The sequence below is a fragment of the Hemitrygon akajei genome, chromosome 16, assembly GCF_048418815.1.
Source record: "Hemitrygon akajei chromosome 16, sHemAka1.3, whole genome shotgun sequence".
Taxonomy (NCBI): domain Eukaryota; kingdom Metazoa; phylum Chordata; class Chondrichthyes; order Myliobatiformes; family Dasyatidae; genus Hemitrygon; species Hemitrygon akajei.
The window spans coordinates 9,697,529-9,725,063 of NC_133139.1; the positions used below are offsets into that span (position 1 = coordinate 9,697,529).

Sequence of the window (27,535 nt, forward strand, 5' to 3'; positions counted from 1 at the left end):
AAATAAACCATGATAGAATGGCAGAATAGGCTTTATGGGCTGAATGGCCTAATTCTGCTCCTATGTCTTGTGGAAAAGTAGTATATCTGAATTGTGAATAATTGCAGAAAACCCTATTTTTATTCATGTTTTATAAAATTGTGGGTTGACTTGGAACCCAATCCAATTTTCTGTTTATTTTTGTTGTTGCTTCTAAATCTTGAATTGTGTATTGCTGCTTGATCCACTAGTTTGGAGTGGGTGGCTGTTTTGCTAACCAGTGTAAGAGGAAAAACCAAAGCACGTAGACTTATTGAAGTGCAAATAAAAGCAATGCATTTCTCATTTATAAAGATTGTACTTTGACTTAATGTTGGATGTTAAACAGTGAGTACACTCATTGTGCTATGATTTGGAAAACTTATAAGTAAGTGCATAATTTGCATTTAAATTTTGTTTTATTAACTCCAATGTTGTAGGTTTCAAAGAAGAATTTGATGGAAATTGTTAAGAAATTAATGATTCATGTAGATAAAGCAGAGGGTACAACTTACAGAGATGAACTCCTGACAAAAATCATTGACATATGCAGTCAGTCCAACTATCAATACATCACCAATTTTGAATGGTAAGTTCTTAGCCACCTTAAAATGCAATTTGTGTCTAACAAGCACACGTTTCAGTTTTATACTGATACAGTATGTGCCAATGTTTTTTTTAATTAAATCGTATTTTTACTCCAAAATTTTTCTTATCCACTGAAGCTTTTTTTACATCACAGGTACATCAGCATTTTGGTTGAACTGACTCGATTGGAAGGAACACGACATGGCCATCTAATTGCGGCTCAAATGCTTGATGTAGCTATTCGGGTAAAGGCCATCCGAGCATTTGCAGTGTCCCAGATGGCTATGTTGTTAGATAATGCCCATCTACTTGCTGGCAATATGCAAAGAAATGGAATTTGTGAAGTTCTATATGCTTCTGCGTGGATTTGTGGTGAATTTTCAGAGTAAGTACTGCCTAATGTACTTAAGGAAATTTAAGATAGCATTACTAGATAGCGTAGAAGATGTACTTCTATGGTGGAAGATACAAAATTTTGAGTAGCAAGCAGAACCCTCGCATTTTAAGCCTCCAGTACATTGTGATCCTAGGGGCATGAATTGCTTAGTGCTCTCCCCTAGCAGTAATGCTCAATCCTTAGAATTCCCTCCTCTGCATGAATTTAGTATTTCAACATTACATAATCAGGTTTAATATCGCTAGCATATTTCATGAAATTGATGACTTTGTGGCAGCAGTACAATGCAATATATAATAAGATAAAACATGAATTACAGTAAAAAGAAATATACACACACACTTTGCACTAATTTAATTTAACTAATATGTTTGTGTATGTATATATTAAATAAGTAGTGCAAAATTTAAAAAAACATAAAAGTAGTGAGATAATGTTCATGGGCTCAGTGTCCATTCAGAAATCAAATGGCCGAGGGGAAGAAGATGTTCCTGAATCGTTGAGTATGTATCTTCAAATTTATGTACCTCCTTCCTGTTGGTAGCAATGAGAACAGGACATTTCCTGGGTGATGGAGGTCCTTAAGGATAGATGCTGAGTTTTTGAGGCATTGTCCCTTGAACATGTCCTGGACACTACCCATGATAGAGCTGACTAAGTTTACATCTCTCTGCAGCTTTGTTTCAATCCTGTGCAGTAGTGCCCCCCCCCGCCCCCACCCACCAATACCACTTGATGAAGCAGCCAGAATGTACATCTGTAGAAATTTGCCAGCATCTTTGGTGACATACCAAATCTTCTCAAACTCCTAATGAAATGTAGCCACTGCCTTCTTTGTAGCTGCATTGATACATTGGGACCACGTTGGATCCTCAGTTATTGACACCCAGGAACTTGAAATGCTCACTCTTTCCACTTCTGATCCCTGTATGAGGGCTGGTGTGTGTTCCCATATCATACTTTCAGAATTCCACAATCTGTTCTTTCGTCTTACTGACTCGAGTTTAAGGTTGTTGCTACAACACCACTCAAAAACTGATATATCTTTTTCCTGTATGCCCTCTCATCACCATCTGAAATTCTGCCAGCAATAGTTGTATTGTCAGCAAATTTATTGATGGCATTTGAGCTGTGCCTAGCCACACAGTCAAGGGTGTAGGGAGAGTAGAGCAGTGGGCTAAGCACGCAACCCTGAGATGCACCAGTGTTGATTATCAACCATGTGGAGATGTTATTTCCGATCCACAAAGATTGTGGTCTTCCAGTTAGGAAGTCCAGGATCCAGTTGCAGAGGGAGTACAGAGGCCCAGGTTTTGGAATGTTTCAATCAGAACTGTAGGAATAATTGTGTTAAATCCTCCCTCTTCAGCTGTCCGCAGACTTGATTAAATGTCATTGATGAATTTGGAGCAGTTTTGTTTTGTAAACCAGTGCCCCTGAGAACTACACAGGCCCATTTTGTAAAATACACTGCCAGGTTTTTAAGGCTGGAATCTTACAATTTTTATTTAACAAAACTTGTATCACAGGGCCATTGGACTTGGAATAGTAATTTGACCTCTAAGTTTGTTCTGCCATCCAATCATATCATAGTTAACCTGTGGCTCAAGTATTTTTATCTCTGATTAACAACTATAAGGTTTCAATGAGTCAGACAGCGTTCAATTTAACCTCCATTGTGCCATTTTAACTGAAAGAAACTACATGAGATTTTAACTTGTACATGTGTTCGCCAGACATCTTCAGGAGCCTAATCAAACCCTGGAAGCTATGCTGAAGTCCAAAGTCACAACACTGCCAGGACACATACAGGCTGTTTATGTGCAGAATGCCGCAAAGTTGTATGCATCAATATTACAGCAGCATGAGCAAGCGGGAGACAAAGAAGCTGCTGAGGAAGTAACACAAATGCTGATTGACAAGCTTCCCCAGTTTGTTCAGAATGCAGATCTTGAAGTGCAGGAGCGGGTACGTGAGTAGCATTTCCTTTTACAGTTTTACTGTAGACTTTGTAATTGTCCTTCTGTGCCCATTCCTATAGTGTCTTTGTTGCATTCTTGCCATTATAAATCTGATTCGAGTTACTTGGACTGACTTTGGTTCTTCTGCTTTTCACCCAGCACCAAATTAGTAACCACTGAAAAAGTGTACAGGTGGCCCCCGTTTTTCGAATGTTTGCTTTACGACGACTTGCTGTTACAAAAGACCTACATTAGTACCTGTTTTCGCTAACCAAAGAGGATTTTTGCTTTTACAGAAAAAAGACGCCCACTTTATACATGTGTTTACCCCGAGAAAGACTACCATGACCGTGAAGCCTTATGCGGGCAGTTGTGTGTGCATGAGTGTATGTGCGTATGCGTGTACATGCACATACCGATTTTTTTTTTTTCCTTTTTCTGTTTTTTCTTCTCTCTCCAAATCGATTTTGGGTCGCTGTCTTCCCGATTTTGATAAGTGAAATTACACCATACATACAATATTTCTACTTTATATAGGCTGTATATTTATCATATCATTCCTGCTTTTACTATATGTTTTTGTTATTTTGGGTTTTAGGTGTTATTTGGTTTGATATGTTTTTTTGGGTCTGGGAATGCTCAAAAATTTTTCCCATATAAATTAATGGTAATTGCTTCTCCGCTTTTTGACATTTCGGCTTACAAGCGGTTTCATAGGAACACTCTACCTTTGGATAGCGGGAACCTGTAGTTGGCATAACAGTATTACAGCGCCAGCGACCCAGGTCCAACTCTGCTGCTGTATGTAAGGAGTTTGTACTTTCATGCCGTTACAATGTAGATTTCCTCCAGGTGCTCCGGTTTCCTTCCACCTTTCAAAGGTGTACGGATTAAAAGGTTAATTGGTCACATGGGCAATGTGGACTCAATGGGCCAGAAGGGCCTATGACCTTGCTATATCATAATAATAATAATAAAAAATAATTTTCCCATCTCATGCAGATAACAAAGCTTTCTTATCTTCTTTCTCATGTAAATTTCTGATCATTGTTCAAAGGCATTTTGGTCCCTAATAATATTTCATTCAGACTCTAACCATTCCTTCACTGACATCTACATTGATTAACAGCAGAAATTGCTAGTTAAATAGAACTCTGACGGATTAAATAAAATATAGCCCATTATTTAGTGATTCTAAGACGATGTGCAGTACTATTGGTGTTTTAGACCATAAGATATAGGAGCAGAAACAGACCATTTGCCCCATCAAGTCTGCTCCTCCATTTCATCGTGGCTAATTAGGGAAAATAGGCTAATTCATCATGGCTAATTAGGGATAGTATCAGTCCAAAGAAGAAACATATAAATTAGCAAAAAAAAGCGGCACACCTGAGGACTGGGAGAAATTCAGAGACCAGCAGAGGAGGACAAAGGGCTTAATTAGGAAAGGGAAAAAAGATTGTGAGAGAAAGCTGGCAGGGAACATAAAAACTGACTGTAAAAGCTTTTATAAATACGTGAAAAGAAAAAGATTGGTCAAGACAAATGTAGGTCCTTTACAGTCAGGAACAGGTGAATTGATCATAGGGAACAAAGACATGGCAGACCAATTGAATAACTACTTTGGTTCTGTCTTCACTAAGGAGGACATAAATAATCTTCCGGAAATAGTAAGGGACCGAGGGTCTAGTAAGATGGAGGAACTGAGAGAAATACATGTTAGTAGGCAAGTGGTGTTAGCTAAATTGAAGGGATTAAAGGCAGATAAATCCCCAGGGCCAGATGGTCTGCATCCCAGAGTGCTTAAGGAAGTAGCCCAAGAAATAGTGGATGCATTAGTGATAATTTTTCAAAACTCCTTAGATTCTGGATTAGTTCCTGAGGATTGGAGGGTGGCTAATGTAACCCCACTTTTTAAAAAAGGAGGGAGAGAGAAACCGGGGAATTATAGACCGGTTAGTCTGACATCGGTGGTGGGGAAAATGCTAGAGTCGGTTATCAAAGATGTGATAACAGCACATTTGGAAAGAGGTGAAATCATCCGTCAAAGCATGGATTTGTGAAAGGAAAATCATGTCTGACGAATCTTATAGAATTTTTTTGAGGATATAACTAGTAGAGTGGATAGGGGAGGGCCAGTGGATGTGGTATATTTAGATTTTCAAAAGGCTTTTGACAAGGTCCCACACAGGAGATTAGTGTGCAAACTTAAAGCACACGGTATTGGGGGTATGGTATTGATGTGGATAGAGAATTGGTCGGCAGACAGGAAGCAAAGAGTGGGAGTAAATGGGACCTTTTCAGAATGGCAGGCAGTGACTAGTGGGGTACCGCAAGGCTCAGTGCTGGGACCCCAGTTGTTTACAATATATATTAATGATTTAGACGAGGGAATTAAATGCAGCATCTCCAAGTTTGCGGATGACACGAAGCTGGGTGGCGGTGTTAGCTGTGAGGAGGATGCTAAGAGGATGTAGGGTGACTTGGATAGGTTAGGTGAGTGGGCAAATTCATGGCAGATGCAATTTAATGTGGATAAATGTGAGGTTATCCACTTTGGTTGCAAGAACAGGAAAATAGATTATTATCTGAACGGTGGCCGATTAGGAAAAGGGGAGGTGCAACGAGACCTGGGTGTCATTATACACCAGTCATTGAAGGTGGGCATGCAGGTACAGCAGGCGGTGAAAAAGGCAAATGGTATGTTGGTATTCATAGCAAAAGGATTTGAGTACAGGAGCAGGGAGGTTCTACTGCAGTTGTACACACCTAGAATATTGTGTGCAGTTTTGGTCCCCTAATCTGAGGAAAGACATTCTTGCCATAGAGGGAGTACAGAGAAGTTTCACCAGATTGATTCCCGGAATGGCAGGACTTTCATATGAAGAAAGACTGAATCGATTAGGCTTATACTCACTGGAATTTAGAAGATTGAGGGGGGATCTTATTGAAACGTATAAAATTCTAAAGGGATTGGACAGGCTAGATGCAGGAAGATTGTTTCTAATGTTGGGGAAGTCCAGAACGAGGGGTCACAGTTTAAGGATAAAGGGGAAGCCTTTTAGGACCAAGATGAGGAAAAACTTCTTCACAGAGAGTGGTGAATGTATGGAATTCTCTTGCCACAGGAAACAGTTGAGGCTGGTTCATTGGCTATATTTAAGAGGAAGTTAGATATGGCCCTTGTGGCTAAAGGGATCAGGGGGTATGGAGAGAAAGCAGGTACAGGGTTTTGAGTTGGATGATCAGCCATGATCATACTGAATGGCAGTGCAGGCTCGAAGGGCTGAATGGCCTACTCTTGCACCTATTTTCTATGTTTCTAATCCATTTTCCCTCTCAGCCCCACTCTCTTCCCTTCTCCATGTATCTCTTCATGCCCTGACTAATCAAGAATCTTATCAACCTCTACATTAAATATACATAAAGACTTAGTCTCCACAGCAGCCTGTGGCAACAAATTCCATAAATTCATTACTCTGTGACTAAAGAAACTCCTCTCCATCTCAGTTCTAAAAGGACACCCCTCTATTCTGAGGCTATGTCCTCTGGTCTTAGACTCTGCCTACCTGGTCTTAGACTCTCCCACCACAGGCAACATCCTCTCCACATTCACTCTGTCAAGGCCTATAACCGTTCAATAGGTTTCAATGACGTCGCCCCTCATACTTCTGCATATGACAAGCCTTTCAATCCTGAAATCTGGACAATAAACCTCCAAACTTTTACTTCATTAAGTTTTAACAATCCTAAGTAGAAATAAATTTAACTGTGGTCATTTGTAAAATAAGTGAAGTTTTATTGTCATGTTGACATAAAATCTTCAGCTCCAGATGATGATTTCAGACAATTGCTGATATATTAACATCTTAATGGTAAATGTTAGAATCATTTTGTTAATGAGAAATGTTCAGCAAATGCCTGGCATGTATTATTTTACCATCATATTGTTCATTGAAATTGATAGAAATTGGTAAATCCACCTGTACTGAGGTAAAGTGGAAAACTTGCATACTGTCGTTGGAGATATTTTCATTACGACAGTGCATTGAGGTAGTACAAGGGAAAACAATAAATGAATGCAGAATGAAGTGTTAGTTACAGAGAAAATGCAGTGCAGGTAGACAAAAAGGTGTAGGGCCATAACATAGATTGTGAGGACAACTGAGTCCAATTTATTATACTAGAGGACCATTCAATTGTCTTACAACAGCAGGATAGAAGCTTTCTTTGAGTCTAGTGACACATGCTTTTGGACTTTTGTATCTTCTGCCTGATTGGGGGGTAAAGAGGAATTCTGATGAGGTGGGGTTTTTGATTATGTTAGCTGCTTTACTGAGGTAGCAAGAAGTGTAAAGTGCATGGAAGGATGCTGGTTTCCGTGATGTGCGGGCTGTATCCACGACTCTGCAGTTTCTTGTGGTTATGCGCAAAGCATTGCCATACGAAGCTGTGATGCATCCTGATAGGATACATTCTGTGATCAGTTTAATGCATTTATTCAGTCATTTTAAGCACAATCATGGCAAAATAGAAAATTAACCAATTAGTCACTTGTCTAATTTCTTCCTTGATCTCAGTCACCACCTTCAACCTCAAGGAATCTGTGAAAACTGTATAATAGCTTTTGTCGACACATGGCTTCAGGCAAAATTATTCACACACCACAGTTGTGAAGTTACAAATTTAGTCATACTCTTTCTTAATATTATTGTAATGCCCACACTAATCAAGTACACCCTTAATTCTATAGAGTTTAATATGCAATTCTGCTGAAATGCTTGGATTTGTTCTTATAGGTGTTTATGTGCTGGGAAGAGCTGGTGTCATCAACGTGTCAACATAAACTAATTTCCAAAGATGTACAATTAATTTTAAATAAGCATTTTGAACAATAGACTTTGCTGTAATATCTTGTTAATTTCTAGGCAATTCTAAGATCGTATGTTCAAATCTTCTGTCTTTCGCTAAGTAGGTCTATAAGATGGTGTAAATATGAATTGAGTGGCAGGGCGGAGCTGTGTCTCTGCCAAAGGAGATGAAAGGCACTCCTTCCCTCCACTAGCCTGTGGGTCACCCGTTTTGTAAAGAAGGCGGCAATGGCAAACCACTTCTGAGGGGGAAAAAATTTGCCAAGAACAATCACGGTCAAAGACCATGACTGCCCAAGTCATACATCCTGGCATATGATAAATGATGATGAATACCATACACTTTGAACATTTTACATGTTAGAGCATAAGACATAGGAGTAGGATTAGTCTATTCAGCCCATTGACTCTGCTCCACTATTTGACCATGGTGGATTTATTTACTCCAGTACATTGGTCTTATGAACCTGCCTTCTTATCACTTCTATTAGTCTCTAATGTATAGTATTGAGAATGGTATGCGCTTGATGATTCTTTCTCCATCCGCGGCTTCCAGCCCTTTCAAATGGCCACCCACTTGTTCTCCTAAACTCTCTTTAACTGTAGCAAGGCCATCTCACGCTACATATATTTTCCAGGAAACATTCAGCCTCCATAAAGCTTGAAATTGATTTCAGTTCTCACTCAAGCTGAGAAATCCTGAGTGCTTGAGCTAAGTCTGTAAAAGGCACTTTATACAAACATGGTTCCAAAGAATAAAGGTCTGTGGTTCCCTTATGATGCAGCAATTACAGGTAGAAATTTCAGCTCCTGTTTGTGATCAAGAAGCTGTTTCTCATCTTTAGTTTTAGTTGACTGCAGATTCAAAGCTTTGCTGTCCTTTCTGATCACTGACAACTCTGCTGATTATTGACTTTTTTTCTTCAGGCTTCATGTATTCTCCAGCTGATAAAATACATACAGAAGCTTCAAGCTAAAGATATCCCTGTAGCAGAAGAAGTCATGGCCTTATTTGCTGGAGAACTTAACCCTGTGGCTCCTAAGGCACAGAAGAAAGTCCCACTGCCGGATGGGTAAGTAAACCTTTTTTATTTTCACTACTTGAAAAGCACTTCTATTCTCTGCATCAGTTTAAGGAATAAGCTTTTTATAGTTGTGGCGTTTTCTGTTTTATAAATGAATGGTTGTTTATTGACGGAAACTGAATTACAATTGGGACATCAAATGAAGCTGCGATTTTCATTTTCTAAATATATGAATTAATATATTGCTTCATAGATTCTGCAACAGAAGCAAGAACTACTGGAGTAGAGAATTATTGATTAACATCTTTCCCTGTTTAAAAGCCACCATTCTTTTGTAGCTCAACAAATGTAGTGTCAACCAAACACTTATCATATTTCGTGATCAATTTTTAAATCACTCCTGACTTAAATAACAAGGCTGGGTATAAGTGCATCCTTGCAGTGGAAAGAGTTCAGCCAAGATGTGTGCAGTGATCCCTTTCAGAGGGACTGCACCATGGGCATCCGTAGATGACACACTGAAATAGACCTGCATGTTCTCGTTACTTAATCTTGCATGAAATACAATCACTTTGCTCAGAGAAGTAACCAGGACAGCGGTACCATGGCATTTTCAGGAGTGAAGAACAATTAGATGTGGGTTGGGTGATCTCCCCTGCAAAACCTCCACCCAACAAATGATACCTGATGTTTCCATTTTCTGCTGTTATGAACTCTGTGTTCCAGTGTTTATTAATGTAAATGATACCTTGAAATTGGCCAAGTGGGTACCAAGTGATACCTTGAAATTAGCTGTCAGTCAAATTGCCTTTATTTTACTTTTTCTGAGCAGCAAATTTTGTGCTCTGTATATTAATCTTCTACTTCTTGAGCTGATCACCCCTACTGGGGCATAGGCTGCCAACAGCAGCTCACCAAAGTCATCTGCCCTGGGCCAGTCTTTCAAGTTTTCCCAGGTGCAGCCCATCTTGGTGTGTCCTCCTTCTCCCAAGGGTGAGGTCTTTGGAGCTTCTGTTGGTGTTTCTGTAGCTCTGGGTTTCTTGTGGAATGGGGTTGCTAGCACTACATCAAACCCTCCTCCTTTCACAACCCGGCTTGTTACTGTCCATGCTGAATTCTGTATGTTAGTTTAGTTTATTCATATATGGACATCTAGTTGTCAAAATATAAAGGTCCATCCGTTTTCAAACTATTAATGCTAATGGTTTCCATGATGGTGACAAATAAGTATTGAAGTTAATTTTTTTCCCCTATTGGTAAGCATTGATAAATGTTACCAACTCAAATGACAAAACATGCTTCATAACTTATTGGAATCCATTGATCAGCCATACAATGGAGCTGTAATTGGGTTTCACAATTTTTTGAATGTAGTTGGATCTTTCATTACTTTTTTAAATGTAAAGACCCAAGTAGACTAGATTAAAACAGTAAGGTTTGTTAATTATTTAAGCATATAATTGTGCAGATGGCTGCACAAATTTTAAAGGTGTCACTTTTCAGCCTTATCTCCAATTGTGACAAATAAACATCAAAATAAAGACCTAAAATAATTTATGTAATATTTTCCCCTTTCTTATTGTCTGTTTATTTTTATCAACATAAAAGTTGATCAGGGTTGTGCCAGTTGGTTCAAGAACCAAATGTTTAGAAGGAAGGATCTGTTCTTGAACCTGGTGGTGTGAGACTTCAGAATTCTTTACCTCCTGCCCAATGCTAATCGCAAAATGATGGCATGGCTCAGGTAGTGAGCATCTTTCATAATGAATGTTGTCGCAAAATGATGGCATGGCCCAGGTAGTGAGCATCTTTCATAATGAATGTTGCCTTGTTGAGCCAGTTCCCCCTGTGGATTCAATCAGTGCTGGAGATTGCCATGACATATTGGGTAGAATCCACTATTCTCTGTAGTTTCTTGCACTCCTGTGCATTTGAATTGCCATACCAGACCATGATGCAACCAGTCAGCATACTTTTAATTGTCCATCTGTTGACGTTTGTGTTGAATTTGCAACAAAGCCAGGTTCCCTGCTTGTTAGAGAAAAATGATTAAGCAGCCAGAAATTCTAGAGGAACTACAAAATGCCTTGGGAAAAAATTGAATGCTCATTCTTCCACAAACTTGTGTTATTGTGGTAATATACATTCAGTGGCCTCTTTATTCAGTGTACCTGTGCACGTGCTCATTAATTAAGCCAATTATGTGACAGCAACTCAATGCATAAAGACATGCAGATATGGTCAAGAGGTTCAGTTGTTGTTCAGACCAAACATAAGAATGGGGAAGAAATGTGATCAAGGTGAGTTTGACTGTGGGATGATTGTTGGTACCAGATGGGGTGGTTTGAATATCTCAGAAACTGCTGATCTAGGATTTTCAGGTGGAACAGTCCGTAGAGTTTATAGTTCTGTGGATGAAAATGTCTTGTTAATGAGAGAGGTCAGAGGAGAATAGCCAGAATGGCTCAAGCTGATAGGAAGACAACAGTAAATCAAATAATCATGCTTTAAAACAGTGTTGTGCAGAAGAGCATCTCTGAATGCACTACACATCAAACCTTGAAGTGGATGGGCTACAGCAATTCAAAGTTCAAAGTATGTGTACTACATATACACAATCTTGAGATTTGTCTCTTTACTGGCAGCCAGAAAACAAAGAAACCCAATAGAACCAATTAAAAAAAGACTCCTGTACCTCTTTTTTTTTTAAAAAAAAAAGCCATTGAGTGTATGTGTAGGTGCAGCTACCTTCCAGATAGAAGGAAGCCATTGAGAAACTTATTTGTACAAGGGTTTGCACTTATACCGTGGATGACAAGATAAATATGTAGGTTGCAGATGGAAGTGACTTTGTCGTCTTCTTCTCTTCAGATTAGATCTTGATGCTTGGATTAATGAAGCACCTTCAGAAAGTTCTTCAGATGATGAAAACACTAAGAAAACTATCTTCCATGATGAGGAACAAAGAAGCATCAGGCAACGACAGCCAGAATTAGATGAAGACGAGCTTGCTAGGGTAATTCCTAGCTCCAACATATGAAAAGAAACCATTGACCCTGGATTCTGCTGAACTTCCCAACATCATATTTCCAAAGATTAACAATCCAAAATTATTCCAGTATTAGTCAAATTCATTTGGTTTAGTTATCTAAACACAGTCAGCCACTTCAGTGCTCAGATAGAAAGACCACCAAAAAGAATGTTTATCAGAATTCTAAGCACACGATTCTGTAGATACAAGATATCTAGAACAGCACACAGAAAATACTGGAGGAGTTCAGCAGGTCAGGCAGCATCTATGGAGGGAAATGGACGGTCGATGTTTCAGGCTGAGACCCTTCATCAGATTTGGAAAGAAAGGAGGCAGAAGCCAGAATTTGAAGGTGGGGGGGTGGCGGAGGGAGTACAAGCTGGCAGGTGACAAGTGAGAACAGGTAAGAGGGTAGGTAGGGGAGGGGCAAAGTAAGAAGCTGGGAGATAATAGGTGGAAGTCATACAGGGCTGAAGAAGAAGAAATCAGAGTACTGTGGAACATGGGAGAAAAGGAATGAGGAGGAAGGGGTAAGAGGAACGAGAATGGGAAAAAAGAAGAGGAGGAGGGAAAATTACTGGAAGTTAGAGAAATCAGTGTTAATGCCATCAGGTTGGAGGCTACGAGGGGAACTGATTCCTCTGTATTTATCCTCGTCAAGCCCAGCCTTTTGTTGTGAACCCAAAGAGAGGTTAGGTTTTAATACCTGTTTATCCCTGTCTGATTTAAAGTTGAGGTCAGGCCTCCTCTTGAAAACCATAAATTATTTCTTTACTCCCTACTGCATAGAAGCAATACTTTTGAACTAGTTTATACCAAAATTTTGTTCTGAAGTAAGCTGTGGTTGGTATGGTAAACTGAAGGAGTTAAAATCATCTATCATTTTACCCCTTGTCTTCAGATTTGAAGCTAATAATCGCATCAACAAAGTCATTTTCATTGGTTCTGTAGACTTGTATTTTAACAAATATTTCCTTATCATAGAATTGTTCTGGTTAGTTTATCTCTAGGCCACATCAGATGAGTTAGCATTTAACTAAGGATTACCAGAAAATGCATTGCTGATAAACTGAGATTTAACTTCACAATTTAGCAATCTGTAATCCCTTCTCTGCATGGTTGCCATCCCAACAGCTCTCCTTAACTCAATTAATTTGGACCCAAACTTGCCTACAATACATAACTGGCGTGCTTTTGGATATCAGTGCCTTCTTTTTAAGCCAACCCGTGTCAGGTAACTTGAGGCTTGACCTAAATCAGGCCTCAAATTACATTAATCCTCTCCTCCATAAAGGTGATGTTAAGCTTTCAGTTGCCTGTCATTTTAATTCTCTTACCTATTCCCACCCTTTGGCATTTTTTTATAAAGAGGCATTCATAAGCTTGAAATAGCATCTTATCATCTGACTTGGCATATTACAGCCCTTGGAGCTTCACATTCGATTAAAAAATTTCAAATATCCAGTTTGTACAAGACTTGGTCAGTTCTGATGAAAGGCCAGAACTTCTCTGTCTACAGATGCTTCCTGTCTTTTCTGGCAAGTTCTGCTTTATGATCTACGTCTATAGCACTTCACTCCTTTCTTGCTTTCGTGTGCCAGTTGATAGCACTGCTTCATTTCTCTGCCGCTTGGCAACAATATGTATGCAAAAGCCTGACAATTATCATCCAAGAATCTCTTTTAGCTCTTAACTGTTCAACTAAAGTGTGTCTCATTAAGCTTTCATTTGAATTTCATTACTAAGCCATCTGATTTGTCTGGTAATTCCTTCAGGCAATTCCAATTTGACCTCTCACTGAGTTTCAATCCCTAATTGTATCTACATAATCAGTAAAATAGAAAATAGCAGTTTCTATTTTTAGACATGATAATAGTACACTTGAAAATCACCCAATCACCAGGCATAGGTCAGCACAGATGTAAACCAAAATAGTATTTGACAAACATATTAGTGAGAGCTTGTTGACTCCTATTTGTAAATTGTTAAAATTTTAAGTCTATGGTTTCTTAGTCTTCCTCCTCCCAAAGGTTTTATCCTACAGTTTTATTTATTTTACTTATTGAGATACAAGGCAAATAGGCCCTTCTGACCCTATAAGCTGCGTCACCCAGCAATTCCCTGATGTAACCATAGCCTAATCACCCGGAGGAACCCCACTCAGTCATGGGAAGAATGTACAAGCTCCTTACAGATGAGGATGTGCTGGATGGGTAAATAAAGAACAGATAAAAGTAACACTTAAAATGCTGGAGGAGGTCAGCAGGTCAGGCAGCATCTATACAAAATGAATAAGCGGTCAACATTTTGGGCCGAGACCCGTCATCAGGACTCAAGAAAGTCTAATGAAGGATCTCAGCCCAAAACGTCAACTGTTTATTCATTTCAATAGATGCTGCTTGAACTGTTGAGTTCCTCCAGCATTTTGTGTGTGTTGTTCTGGATTTCCAGCTTCTACAAAATCTCTTGTGTTACAGAGATTCTGTTCTTAATTTACCCTTAAAAGTAATCTGTTATAAAAGTAATACATTTTTGGATTTTCAGAAAGGATGTAGCAAGTGGGCATTCAGTGAATTACTGCTCAATAATTGGACTTGTCTAAATCCTTTTTTTTAGATGATCGTTGTAAGGCATTTGCATCATGAAATGCTGTAACTAGACCATATTATTGCATTTGTCATAAATTCACTGCTTCATTATTTATAATCTGCCCAATCTCTCCCTGCAGCACTTGGTTCTGTGGACATATTACCAAGGCATTTGCTTTATTATAGGAAGGGTACTCCATTTCCCTGAACTGCCTTTGGAAAATCCACTTTGATGGAAAAGTTAGCGCAGCATAACTAAATTGCAAATAAGTATTTGCTTAGGTTCCAGTATTTGGATCCACTACTGTCAGAGCCAGTACCTGTGTAGTTCAGAGGTTCAGGAATTGTTAGCGCAACAGGAAGCTTCAAATAAAATATAATATATGAAGTAATTTTTTCTCATCCTAGAGGCGAGAAGTAAGAAAACAAGAACAGGCAAACAATCCATTTTACATCAAAAGTTCGCCATCTCCTCAGAAGGTGAGTTGAGCATGTTACAATTTTATTTCTGCTGCATTTTCTTTTCAGTCCTGTGACCATGATTTGTACTTATTAACAGACTAGTTCAGTGTGTTTTAAGTGTGGCAGTAGTGCAATAAATTCCAGCAAAAGGGACCTGCAGTTTGGGACAAAATGTCATCAGAAACTAAATCAAGGATTAGAAAATAGAATTATACCAGGATGAGTTTGGGAGATTGTGGATTAATTGGGTGGTAGGGGTGGGGGGAAGAGAAGGGACTGCAACAAAAAAGCACATGAATCTATGCTTCAGTAATGCATGAGATGAGTTAATGTATGAGGAGCATTTGATGGTCTGGGTCAGTGTTCACTGGAGTTTAGGGGAATCTCATTGAAACTTAGGAATATTGAAAGGCCTAGGTAGAGTGGTCGTGTAGAGGAGGTTTCCAATAGTGGAAGAGTTGAGGACCAAAGGGCACAGCCTCAGAATAGAAGGACATCACTTTAGATCAGAATTGAGAAGGAATTTTTTTTTTAACCAGAAGGAGGTAAATCTGGAATTCATTCCCATAGACTGCTGTGAAGGCCAAGTCACTGGATATATTTAACAGACAGACAGACAGACATACTTTATTGATCCTGAGGGAAATTGGGTTTCGGTACAGTCGCAGCAACCAAGAATAGTGTAGAAATATAGCAATATAAAACCATAAATAATTAAATAATAAGTAAATTATTCCAAGCGGAAATAAATCCAGGACCAGCCTGTTGGCTCAGGGTGTCTGACGCTCCGAGGGAGGAGTTGTAAATTTTGATGGCCACAGGCAGGAATGACTGGATTAAATATATAAACCAATGTATAATTATATTAGCGCAGGTTTAAACAGGTTCTTGATTAGTCAGGCCATCAAAAGTTACAGGGAATTGAGTTGAGAGGGAAAATACATCAGCCATGATGGAATGGCGGAGCAGACTCAATGCACCGAGTGGCCTAATTTTGCTCCAATGTCTTGTGGTCTTATGATGTAGCCTGTCTCTTCTAGCTATTGGAAATTTTGATCTATAAAAGATAAAAATGCTAAGAGGGCTTGAATTAAAATATTGATCATTTCCAGAGTAGTTGCTACACATGGGTTATAAGAAGAAAATATCACTGTTAATGAATATATGCTTTTCTATTTATGGCAGTATTTTAAAATACAGGAACCTGTAAACCACAAATGTGAGAATCATGATTAATATGTTTTATTTTCAGAATTACCAGGATGCTAGTGGGGTGGAACACATACCTGTGGTGCAGATTGATCTTACGGTGCCATTGAGAGTGCCAGGTAATTGATGCAGCTATTAGTTCTCCATTTCTCCTGTCCATTTTGTGAAAGTAAGATGCTTCACGTTTGTTGCAGTAATTGATGGTTTTTCAATCTCAAATTTCTTGCTTACACAAAGTGGAAGAAATCTAGTGGAGCTAATTTTCTTTTTAGACTATGAATTTATAGCTGAATGTTAGCCTAAGGTAAATTTGTTTGGGGAAAACATCAGCTCCATGAATTGCCATTCTGTTTGTCAAGTTATAGTTACCAAGTCTGTGAGCTTGTTGACAGAAATAAAAAGAAAAATTAGTGCAAGATCATAGATCCCTGGAGTGTAGGTGGAGTGGCAGAGAATGACCTGTTTTTAGCCAGAGTACATGTTATTTAATACTAGTAATTAATGTAGCCAAACAATTGTATATTATTTGAGAAAGTTTCAATATCAAATAATGTGCTGTAACACTCACAAAAATGCTGGACTAACTCATCAGGTCAGGGTCAGGCAGCATTTATGGAGAGGAATGAACAGTCGACATCATGCCTTCATCTTACCTGACCTGCTGAATTCCTCCAGGATTTTGGGTGTGTTACTCTGGACTTCCAGCATCTGCAGAATCTCTTGTGTTAATAATATGCTGTGAATGTTTCAGGTATGCACATTAGAGATGAAAATGTCTTATGATTTAATTTATTTACCTTTCTCATTTAAATTCTCTGAAGGCAGTTACGTGTAGTATATTTAGATGTAGTGATCTATGTTGTGTTGATGTGCACAGGACTGCCTTTGTCAGATCAGTATCTTAAACTGGAAGAAGAGCGTAGACAACAGCAGAAACGGGATAGGGAGAAAAAGAAAAAGAAACAAAAGAGAGACAAAAAAGACAAGAAAGGCAAACGTCGTCATGATTCACTTCATACGGAAAGTGATGAAGATATTGCTCCAGTTCATCATGTTGATATTATCACGGAGGAAATGCCTGAGGTTCGTCTTTAAAATTTCTCATTTAGTACCTTTTGCTGTCAAAAATGGTTAGATTTAACTGGTTGACTGTCCTGTCACACTACATTGATTGGTTAGAATTTAGTCTGTACAAAACATGATGTATAGCTAATAAAATGGGCCTAAGATCTCCCCATGAAAAACAATTATTTATTTTGAGACGTGCAGCACAGACCCTTTCAGCCCAACGAGCCTTGTCACACAGCATTTGACCCTAGCCTAATCACAGAACAATTTATAATGACTAATTGGCCTACTAACCGTTATGCCTTTGGATTGTGGGAGGAAACGAGCACCTGGAGGAAACATACATGGTCACAGGGCCACATTACAGACTCCTTACAAAGGGTGTTAGAATTGAACTCCAAACTCCATAACCCCAAGTTGTAATAGCGTCATGATAATCACTAGGCTCCATTTTAATTTAAGTACAGTATAAGTTACACTGATAGTTTTTTTAAAAGGTAATTTATCACATGTCTATGGTGTACCCTGTGGGTGTACTTTTAATGTTGGCAACACACTGACTCACATTCACTGTGGATTGCTGAGTTAAACTACCTGTGGTAATTTTAATGGAGTCTAGAGGGTGTACTGCTGTAGTGGATCTTGAATTTAATTGAGGTTTAATTCAAGCCAAAAAGCTGAATTGTATAAATTAAAAGCAATGTAGCTGGTTGGGCCCCATTAATGTTTAATACTGAGATGAAGTGAAATAGCTAAAACTGGGATATTGAATAACAAAGTAAAGTTTAGAATATTTTTCCTTACCTTTCAAACAATTTTTTAAATGCCAAAGGTTGATTCTTAGTGATTTTTGTGTGTTTTTAGAATGCCTTGCCAAGTGATGAGGATGATGACAAAGATCCTAATGATCCATACAGAGCATTGGATATTGATTTAGATAAGTAAGTTTTCATTGATTTTATTTTGGCAAAATTATCACAAAGCCGAGAAATGCTTAATTTTGAAGCTTGGTATTCTTTTCTACTGATGTTTAAGAGATGTAATGGAAATTATTAGTGGTTGATAATCAGGTTCAGTATCATCAGCATATGTCTTTGTGGCAATAGTATAATGCAATACCTAATAGAGGGGAAAATTGTGAATTACAGTAAGTATTTGTGTATATTATATTAACTGTAATTCAGTTTTTTGCCTCTATTAAATAGTGAAAAAATTGGAAATAAAAGAATGAGGTAGAGTTCATGGGTTCAGTGTCCATTTAGAAATCGGATGACGAGGGGAAGAAGCTGTTTCTGAATTTTTGAGTGTGTGCCTTCAGGCTCCTGTACCACCTCCCTAATGGTAGCAATGAGAACAGGGCATATACTGGGTGATGGGGGTTGTTAATGATGGATGCCACCTTTTTGAGGCATCACTCCTTGAAGATCTTCTGGATACTACGCAGGATAGTGCCCATGATGGAGCTAACTAAGTTTACAATTCTGCAGCTTATTTCGATCCTGTGCAGTAGCCCCCACCATACCAGACGGTGGTACAGCCAGTTAGAATATTCTTCATGATATATCTGTAGAAATTTGTGAGCTTGGTGACATACCAAAGCTCCTAAACTCCTGATGAAATATAGCCACCGTCATACCTTCTTTGTAGCTACATCGATATTTTGGGCCCAGGATAGATCCTTGGTCCAGTAAAATTTGAGGCCATTCTTGATTACTCTTGCCTTAGTTGTATAATTAGCCCGAATATGAAACATTTGCTAATTTTGTTCTCAATTTCTGTGCACTGAAATAAATTCAGCCAGTATTTTCTTGCAGTGGATTATTTCATATTTTAAGAAAAGTGAAATTTGTACTACTTTAAATTCTTGAGATGGTGTTATTTTATATCAATTTCTCTCTGACCTCTTTAGATCTGGTTCTCTTTCTGTTGTTTTCCTTTCTTGTTCAGTATTCCCCTTTCTTGCTGCTATATAGCTTGCAACAGTGTTTTGAATGGCCAGGTTTACATCTTGGAGCTGGCTATCTGGTATTGCATCAAATGGATCACATGAGCTGACTTTCTATTTGTTTGCTCTTAATCCCCTCCTCTTTTACATTTAGGCCAGTAATCCCCAGGGTGTGCAGCCGTCATCAAATCTTTGCAAATAAGAAATTGCAAAACACATGAGCAGCATTTAGTAAAATATGTAAATATTGAAGAAAATGTATTGATCGGCACTATTATCAAAATTGACAAAATTGTCGATTTACCTAATTTTGCAAACATAAATTGACCTCGGAATATATTTGTATTTGTGGTCGTTTCTAATGTCAGACTTTTTAATATCAAGTGGATCATTTAATTCGTGGGGTATGTGAATGCCCATTGAGGATTTGACACAGTAAGTTTCTCAGTATTCCCCTCTTTCCTTCACCCACCCCGTCCCCAAACTCCTCCATGCACCGCAATCTTAATATAAAATCGGTTATTGAAAAATTAAACCTCCTGGAGTTAGAGCCAGTGTTCATAAATAATTGATTTGTAATGCAAATACAGCGACAGCTGAATGTGTTACGGTAACGTAACACTTTATAGCATCAATGATAAGTTCTATAATTGATCCAAAATGAATGTCACATTTATGGCTGTTTAATAGTTCTGTGACTTTTTTTTTCTCTCCCTCTCTCTTTCTCTATACATTTAATATGCCGCTCCATATTTTCCTTTCATTCTTCCTCTGTCATTCTTTCTACTGCTTGCACAACCACCCTCTTTGTGTCCCAACAAAAGTCTAAAACCTATGAAAAAAGGAAGGTATGTAAAACATGAAAATGTGTTTTAAACTTATTTGTCATCTTGTACAAATCAGTTTGAGTTGAAGATGGATTTAACAGTTTTTAAACATTTAACCCTTTGATATCAAGACCATAATGTACAAAATATTTTTTAAAAACTTTATTTTATCAAAGAGCTAATGACAAGTGTCATTAGTTTTGGACAACTCTCTTAACATGTTCACGTTTACAATTTTAGTGGTCAAAGGGTTAAAAACAGCTTTGGTATGGGCATATGCCATGCAGTTATTTACCTTTGGAAACTACATTTATAAATTTTTTTTTTGTTTTTTGTCTTTTCTCATTATGGCTCACAATTTATAAAGATAGACATATATTCTGCTTATATTCATACATTAACGAGTTACAACTTGTTTTTGAATAATCAATAAAAGGCTTGGTTGATTCCTATTCTGGACTTCATAGATTAAGCATGTTGGTGTTCTGACTGTGCAATATTGATGTTTTCATAATTCAGCTTGTGGTTTCATACTTTCTCCAAGTTTGATAAACTCTTCTCAGCATTCTACCTTCAAAATATGTGGATGTCTTCCATTATTTGTCTGATTTCATTATGTTAATTTTGATTGTATTTTGTATTGTTTTTAAAATTAGCCTTCCATCAAAGTTATATTGTCAAAGATACATACAGCGGCTATAAGAAGTATTCATCCCCCACCCCCAACCCCCAGAAAGGTTTCATGGTTCATTGTTTTACATTAAATCACAGTGGATTTAATTTGGCTTTTTTGACACTGATCAACAGAGAAAGACTCTTTTGTGTCAAAGTGAAAACAGATCTCTAAAAACTGATCTAAGTTAATTACAAAATAATTGATTACATAAGTATTCAGCCCCAGTTATATGACATACCAAATCATCACTGGTGTGCAACCAATTGGTTTTAGAAGTCACATAATGGAGAGCACCTGTGTGCAGTCAAGGTATTTCAATTGATTGTAGTAAAAATACAACTATCTGGAGGGTCCAACTGTTGGCAAGTCAGTATCCTGGCAAAAACTACACCATGAAGACGAAAGAACACTCCGAGCAACTCCACAAAAAGGTTATTGAAAAGCACATGCCAGTAGATGGATACAAGAAAATTTCCAAGTCACTCAATATCCCTTAGAGTGCAGTTAAGTCCATCATCAAGAAATTGAAAGAATATGGCACAGCTGTAAATCTGCCGAGAGCAGGCCGTCCTCAAAAACTGAGTAACCATGCAAGAAGCGAACTAGTGAGGGAGGCCATCAAGCTGTGACGAATCTGGAGGAGTTGCAGGCTTCAGTGGCTGAGATGGGAGGGACTGAGCATACAACAACTGTTGTGTGGGTGCTTCAGCCGCAGCTTTATGGGAGAGGTGCAAAGGGAAAGCCACAGTTTGGGAGGGGAGAAAATCTCACATGAAATCTTGGTTAGAGTTTGCCAGAAAGCATGTATGGAGACTGAAGTCAGCTGGAAGAAGGTTTTATGGTCTGATAAAACCAAAATTGAGCTTTTTGGCCATCAGACTATGCACTATGTTTGGCGTAAGCTAAGCATACCATCACTACTGTGAAGAGTGGTGGTGACTCCATGTGGGGATGCTTCACTGCAGCCGGCCCTGGAAGGCTTGTGAGGATAAAATGAACGCAGCAAAATAGAGGGAAATCCTGGCGGAAAACTTGATGCCGTCTGCAAGAGAGCTGCAACTTGGGAGAAGATTTGTTTTCCAGCAAGACAATAAACCCAAGTATGAATCCAAAGCTACTCAGGAATGGCTCAAAGACAACAAAGTTAATGTCCTGGAGTGGCCGAGTCAGAGTCCAGATCTCAATCCAGTTGAGAATTTGTGGCTGGACTTGAAAAGGGCTGTTCACTCACGATCCCCATGCAATCTGACAGAGCTTGAGCAGTTTTGTAAAGAAGAATGGTGATAAATAGCAGCATCCAGATGTTTAAAGCTGATAGAGACCTATCCACCCAGACTCAAGACTGTAATTGCTGACAAAGGCACATCTACTAAATACTGACTTGAAGGGGGTGAGTCAATTATTTTGTGTTTAATTGTAATAAATTTAGACCAATTTGTGGAAAGTTTGGTTTCATTTTGACACAAAAGAGTCTTTTTTCTGTTGATCAATGTCAAAAAAGCCAAATTAAGTCCACTGTGATTCAATGTTGTAAAACATGAAAACTTCCGGGGTGGAGGGGGGAATACATTTTGAATACATTTTATAGGCACTGTATATTGGACAAACAAATTGTTTCAGCAGAGACAACCCTTGTGATTGTATGTTTGCTGAGAATTGCCTTATCATACTAACTTGCAAGAATTATCTTGGATTTTACGATTTGTGTGAGTTCACTTATTCTGTAAATGATGTGCAGAATTGTTGATTTTAATAGATAATTATAAATCATAATATTTTTAAAGGCCTTTGACGGATAATGAAAAACTGCCTGTGAGGACACACCGAGTAGCTGAAAAATCGCCAGAAGCTGAAGCTGCTCCAGTAGAGGAAAAAACCAAAAAACCTCCAAAGAAGGCAAAGAAAGAAAAGAAAGATAAGGAGAAAAGGGTAAGTTCAAATTGCTTCATGCTTTAAATAGTTATGAAATCTGTTGGCCACTTCCAGTGGATGAGGTGCTATTTCAGAAATAGCTTAAAAGATAGATTCTCTGAATCTTAAAGTGGATTCACTTGGACTAATGTAAATATAAAATATTAGTTCCAGTTTGTTACAGAGAACTTACTGATTTTTGTCCCCCATTTTACCTTTGTGGCTGGAATGATGTTTAATATCACTGACATATGTTGTGAAATTTCAAACAACACACACAAAATGCTGGTGAAACACAGCAGGCCAGGCAGCATCTATAAGGAGAAGCACTGTCGACATTTCGGGCCGAGACCCTTCGTCAGGACTAACTGAAAGGAAAGATACTAAGAGATTTGAAAGTAGTGGGGGGAGGGGGAAATGCGAAATGATAGGAGAAGACCAGAGGGGGTGGGATGAAGCAAAGAGCTGGAAAGGTGATTGGTGAAAGTGATACAGAGCTGGAGAAGGGAAAGGATCATGGGACGGGAGGTCTCAGGAGAAAGAAAGGGGGGAGGGGAGCACCAGAGGGAGATGGAGAACAGGCAGAGTGATGGGCAGAGAGAAAAAAAAAACTAAATATGTCAGGGATGGGGTGAGGAGGGGCATTAACGGAAGTTAGAAAAGTCAATGTTCATGCCATCAGGTTGGAGGCTACCCAGCTGGTATATAAGGTGTTGTTCCTCCAACCTGAGTGTGGCTTCATCTTGACAGTAGAGGGGGCCATGGATAGACATATCAGAATGGGAATGGGACGTGGAATTAAAATGTGTGGCCACTGGGAGATCCTGCTTTCTCTGGCGGACAGAGCGTAGGTGTTCAGCGAAACAGTCTCCCAGTCTGCGTCGGGTCTCACCAATATATAAAAGGCCGCACCAGGAGCACCGGACGCAGTATACCACACCAGCTGGCTCACAGGTGAAGTGTCGCCTCACCTGGAAGGACTGTCTGGGACCCTGAATGGTGGTGAGGGAGGAAGTGTAAGGGCAGGTGTAGCACTTGTTCTGCTTACAAGGATAAATGCCAGGAGGGAGATTGGTGGAAAGGGATTGGGGGGGGGAGACAAGTGGACAAGGGAGTCGCGTAGGGAGCGATCCCTGCGGAAAGCAGAAAGGGGGGGAGGGAAAGATGTGCTTGGTAGTGGGATTCCATTGGAGGTGGCGGAAGTTACGGAGAATTATACGTTGGACCTGGAGGCTGGTGGGGTGGTAGGTGAGGACAAGAGGAACCCTATCCCGAGTGGGGTGGCGGGTGGATGGGGTGAGGGCAGATGTGCAGGAAATGGGAGAAATGTTGTGAAATTTGTTGTTCTGTGGTAGCAGTACAGTGTAAAACATAAAATATACTACATGTTATAATTAGAAATATATATGAAATTAATTTAAATAAGTAGTACAAAAGGAGAGCAAAAATATTGAGGTAGTGTTAGTAGGTTGGTTCATTGCCCATTCAGAAATCTGATGGTGGAAGGGAAGGAACTGCCCCTAAGACGTTGAGTGTGTGCATGGGGTATGTTCTTCTATTTTTGAAGCTGGCCCAATCACTGAAGCTAGTCAGTGATGCTTTATGGAACTGCCAGCTGGCCACCAATACTATCCAAGCCATCATTGGAAAGTAGAAGGGAAGAGTTTTACCCAGCACTTATCCTGTGTTAATGACCTGAAATATTAAATGCTGAATGAATTAAAATTGTCAATAAAGTTGTGTCTGTCTTCTATACTTCAACTAGCATTTCAATAAAACCTTTAAGCATAAAATAAGATTTTAAAATTACTACAAAATATCATTTATTACAGAAACTTAATCTTATTCTGGTTTGTAAATTTGTTACTTTAAGTTCTGTTCTGCTGTTTGGACATGAACTTAAATGAGTGTTTCTCAGGCTTTACAAATTATATGTGTTAGAGCAATAAAGATTACTTAATGAAGCATTAGATTCAGTGGCATACTTTTAAACAGCTCTAAAGTCCCTGTTTTAGCAAATTGAAGAATTAATTCATGCTGAATGACTCTATTTTAATAGCAGTGAGATTTCTGTTTTAACTATCACTCTCTTTAGGTCTTTGTATGGTCAGGAATTACAGTTAAAGAATCAGCCAATTTTACCAGTACTTCTGAAAACTTTATGAACTTCTTTCCCTGTGTAGTTCGTTACGAATTTTTGCACAGTCAGACTGTCCTAATTTATTAGAAATGATTGCCTTGTGTATTGACATATCTCAATATGAAATTTAAGATTCATTATTGATTAATGTCACTGCCAGTACACAGGTGTAAAGGAGATTGTAATAATTGTTACTCTGGATCTGATGCAGCACAAAAAAAACACACAATAAGATTAAGAACACAATAATTAAAAAAAAATAAAAGTGCATAAGATTGTTTATTAATCTATAAGGTAGCTTACAGAAGCTACCCTGAAATGCTTCAAAGTTGAATAACTTTTAAAACAAACTGGTTATGTTTGGCACCAAGAAATTTTGCAATAGATCACTAATGTTTGTTGAATAAGCTTCATTTGATTAAATGTTTAAATCTAACCTAGGTTTTCAACTCGAGCAGCACAAAAGGTGGCTTAGGGTCACACTTCTGTTGATCAGCTAGAGCCTGGCTGACTGTCAGAGAGAGGAGAAACTGGACAAGTCTTCACAAGTGATTAATTGTGTGCTTTCTGTTCTCTTTCTACAGAAAAGTAAAGAGAAAGTTAGCAAAAAACATAAAAAGTCTTATGAAAATCCAGAGAATGAATATGTTGAGCCTGAAGAAATGACTGCACCAACACCAAAGGAAGAAGAAAAACCCACAGAAGTAAGTATAGGTGGTGGTCACAAAGATATGAATGAGCTATTGAGCAATAGAAAGACAAAATGGTGCTTGAGCCATAATGGTGTAATTAAATGCACTGGCTCAATGCTGAGAGAGGGACATAGTATTGGTCGCCAGCATACAACAGAAAGTTACTGCATAACTGGATGATAGCTTCAACAAAAGTAGAGAGATTACAGAGTGATGGAAAGAGCTTTTGGTTGACTTCATGTTACTGAGGGATTGAGGAAGAGGAAATAGTTAACAGTAGACCTGTGAGCAATTCCAGAGACTTTGAAGAAAGCCATTTCTAGTAAGGATGTGAAACCATCTTTTTCTGCATGTCTCTAGAAATGGCTAGTTAGCCCTTCACTAACACCCACCGGAGATCAGCACCGAGAAAACCCACCTTTCTCTGGCTTCATGTGTCTAGGGTATATACGACTCTGGTCCTGCCAAATCTGTGGGATTGGGATGAGTTGCCCACCCAAGCCCCGGTTTGTGTGAATGCTGTGTGATTTATTGCCGTGTTACAGCTCACCACTGGAAATAACAGATTGCACGCTGCGTACAATTATAAAGAAGTATATTTGTGAACATTACTAACCCTTTTAGTTAAGTTAATGAAAAGAAAGAAAAAATAAAAAGGGTCCATTATAATGGACAAGTTGGAGCTCAAATCTTTCAAAAGCCATATTCACCACTCCTTGGCATGACTCCTGCACCTTGGCTCCATCAAATCGCGTTTTCCTACTGGATCAACTCCTACAACCGGTTCTCTGCAGTGTCATCTCTCTTCATCTCCTGCCGAGCAAAGACCAAGACCAACTTTTATGCCCCTCACAAAAACTCCCCCCCCCGCCAGCATTCTCTGGAACCTTCTCCCAGTTCCATCATCCTAATTGGATGACGCACATTTCTATGCATGCCTTATCTTCAATGGTAACCTAAACAGGGTGAAAGCAGAACAGACTGTTCTTAGAGAACTGCTGAAATGCAATACAGCATAGCAGTAAAATTGTGATCTAGGGCATTACAGCTGTAATCTGTTGTTGCATGTGGAAGAGTTAGAACCAAGTGAGGACAGTTCCTGTGACCTGGACAGCTGTGGAGACTTTGCCTTGGGCAGTTGTGGTCATCAGTACAGATCAAGGAGGGAAAAGAAATTCTCCTGCCACCTCCCCGTCTGACTACCACCACAGAAAATTTTCTTGATAAATGTGATAAGTGCCTTTAAATTATAAATTAGTGGTGTGTTAGAGATGAAAAGTCAGTGAAGAGATTCATACATTGATTTGTAGCACAGTCTCTTGATAATTGAAGTCTGTTTGATTTGCATATTTCATTACCAGAAATTTTGATGACTGAACTTTTTTTTCACTTCAGGGATCAGATCTTGACTTCTGGCTGTCTAATGCTCCGGTACAAAGCAAGTCACAGGTTAGTAAATGCAAGGTTAATTCACTTCTTAACCATGTGAGCATGTGTTTCTAGAGTTACAACAAATTTTCAACCCATTGATAACAGGTTTAATTTGTAGATTGGATCAAGGCATGAATCGCAAACTTCCTACTCTGTTATAAACGACAGTAAGGTGACATACTGTACATTGATAATGTGTGGATAAAGTGACGCTAGGTACAGTCTGGTCCCGCCAAATCCATGGGATTGGGATGTGCTTGTACATAAGGTGACTGACAGGAAATGATAAAATGTGGTGATAGGTGGTATAGAGCAGTGAGTTAGTGGGTGGAGGTATAGATCACCCTTGCTGCTTGGGGAAAGTAACTGCTTTTGAGTCTTAAACACAAGAAAGTCTATAGATGTTGGAAATCCAAAGCAACACACACTAAATGCTAGAGGAACTTGCAAGTCAGGCAGCATTTTTGGAAATGAGTAAACAGTCGATGTATTGGGCCAAGACTCTGTTTCGGGACTGGGAAGGTAGCAGAATAAAAAAAAATGGTGGGAGGACAGGAAGGAGGAGAGCTAGAAGGCAATAGGTGAAGCCAGATAGGTAGGAAAGATAAGGGCTGGAGAGGAAGGAATGTGAGAGGAGAGGAATTTTTTTTAGTCTGGTGGTCCTAGGTTTGACATAATTGTAAAAATTAAGCTAA

The 27,535-nt window shown here is 38.9% G+C and overlaps 1 protein-coding gene across 2 annotated transcripts in view; it reads left to right on the forward strand.

The window, feature by feature from the left end:
- Nucleotides 1–27,535, forward strand: part of ap3d1 (adaptor related protein complex 3 subunit delta 1) — a 101,643-nt gene that overhangs the window by 48,773 nt on the left and 25,335 nt on the right. The window contains exons 13-25 of one of the 2 annotated variants that reach the window (XM_073068206.1): nt 459–607; nt 761–991; nt 2,740–2,971; nt 8,763–8,908; nt 11,732–11,876; nt 14,888–14,959; nt 16,194–16,269; nt 17,028–17,233; nt 18,083–18,159; nt 19,988–20,011; nt 22,451–22,595; nt 25,302–25,421; nt 26,805–26,858. In XM_073068206.1, the coding sequence (XP_072924307.1) occupies nt 459–607; nt 761–991; nt 2,740–2,971; nt 8,763–8,908; nt 11,732–11,876; nt 14,888–14,959; nt 16,194–16,269; nt 17,028–17,233; nt 18,083–18,159; nt 19,988–20,011; nt 22,451–22,595; nt 25,302–25,421; nt 26,805–26,858 (1,677 nt within the window). The remainder of the gene's footprint in view (nt 1–458; nt 608–760; nt 992–2,739; nt 2,972–8,762; nt 8,909–11,731; nt 11,877–14,887; nt 14,960–16,193; nt 16,270–17,027; nt 17,234–18,082; nt 18,160–19,987; nt 20,012–22,450; nt 22,596–25,301; nt 25,422–26,804; nt 26,859–27,535) is intronic. The other variant, XM_073068207.1, reaches the window with a different exon arrangement.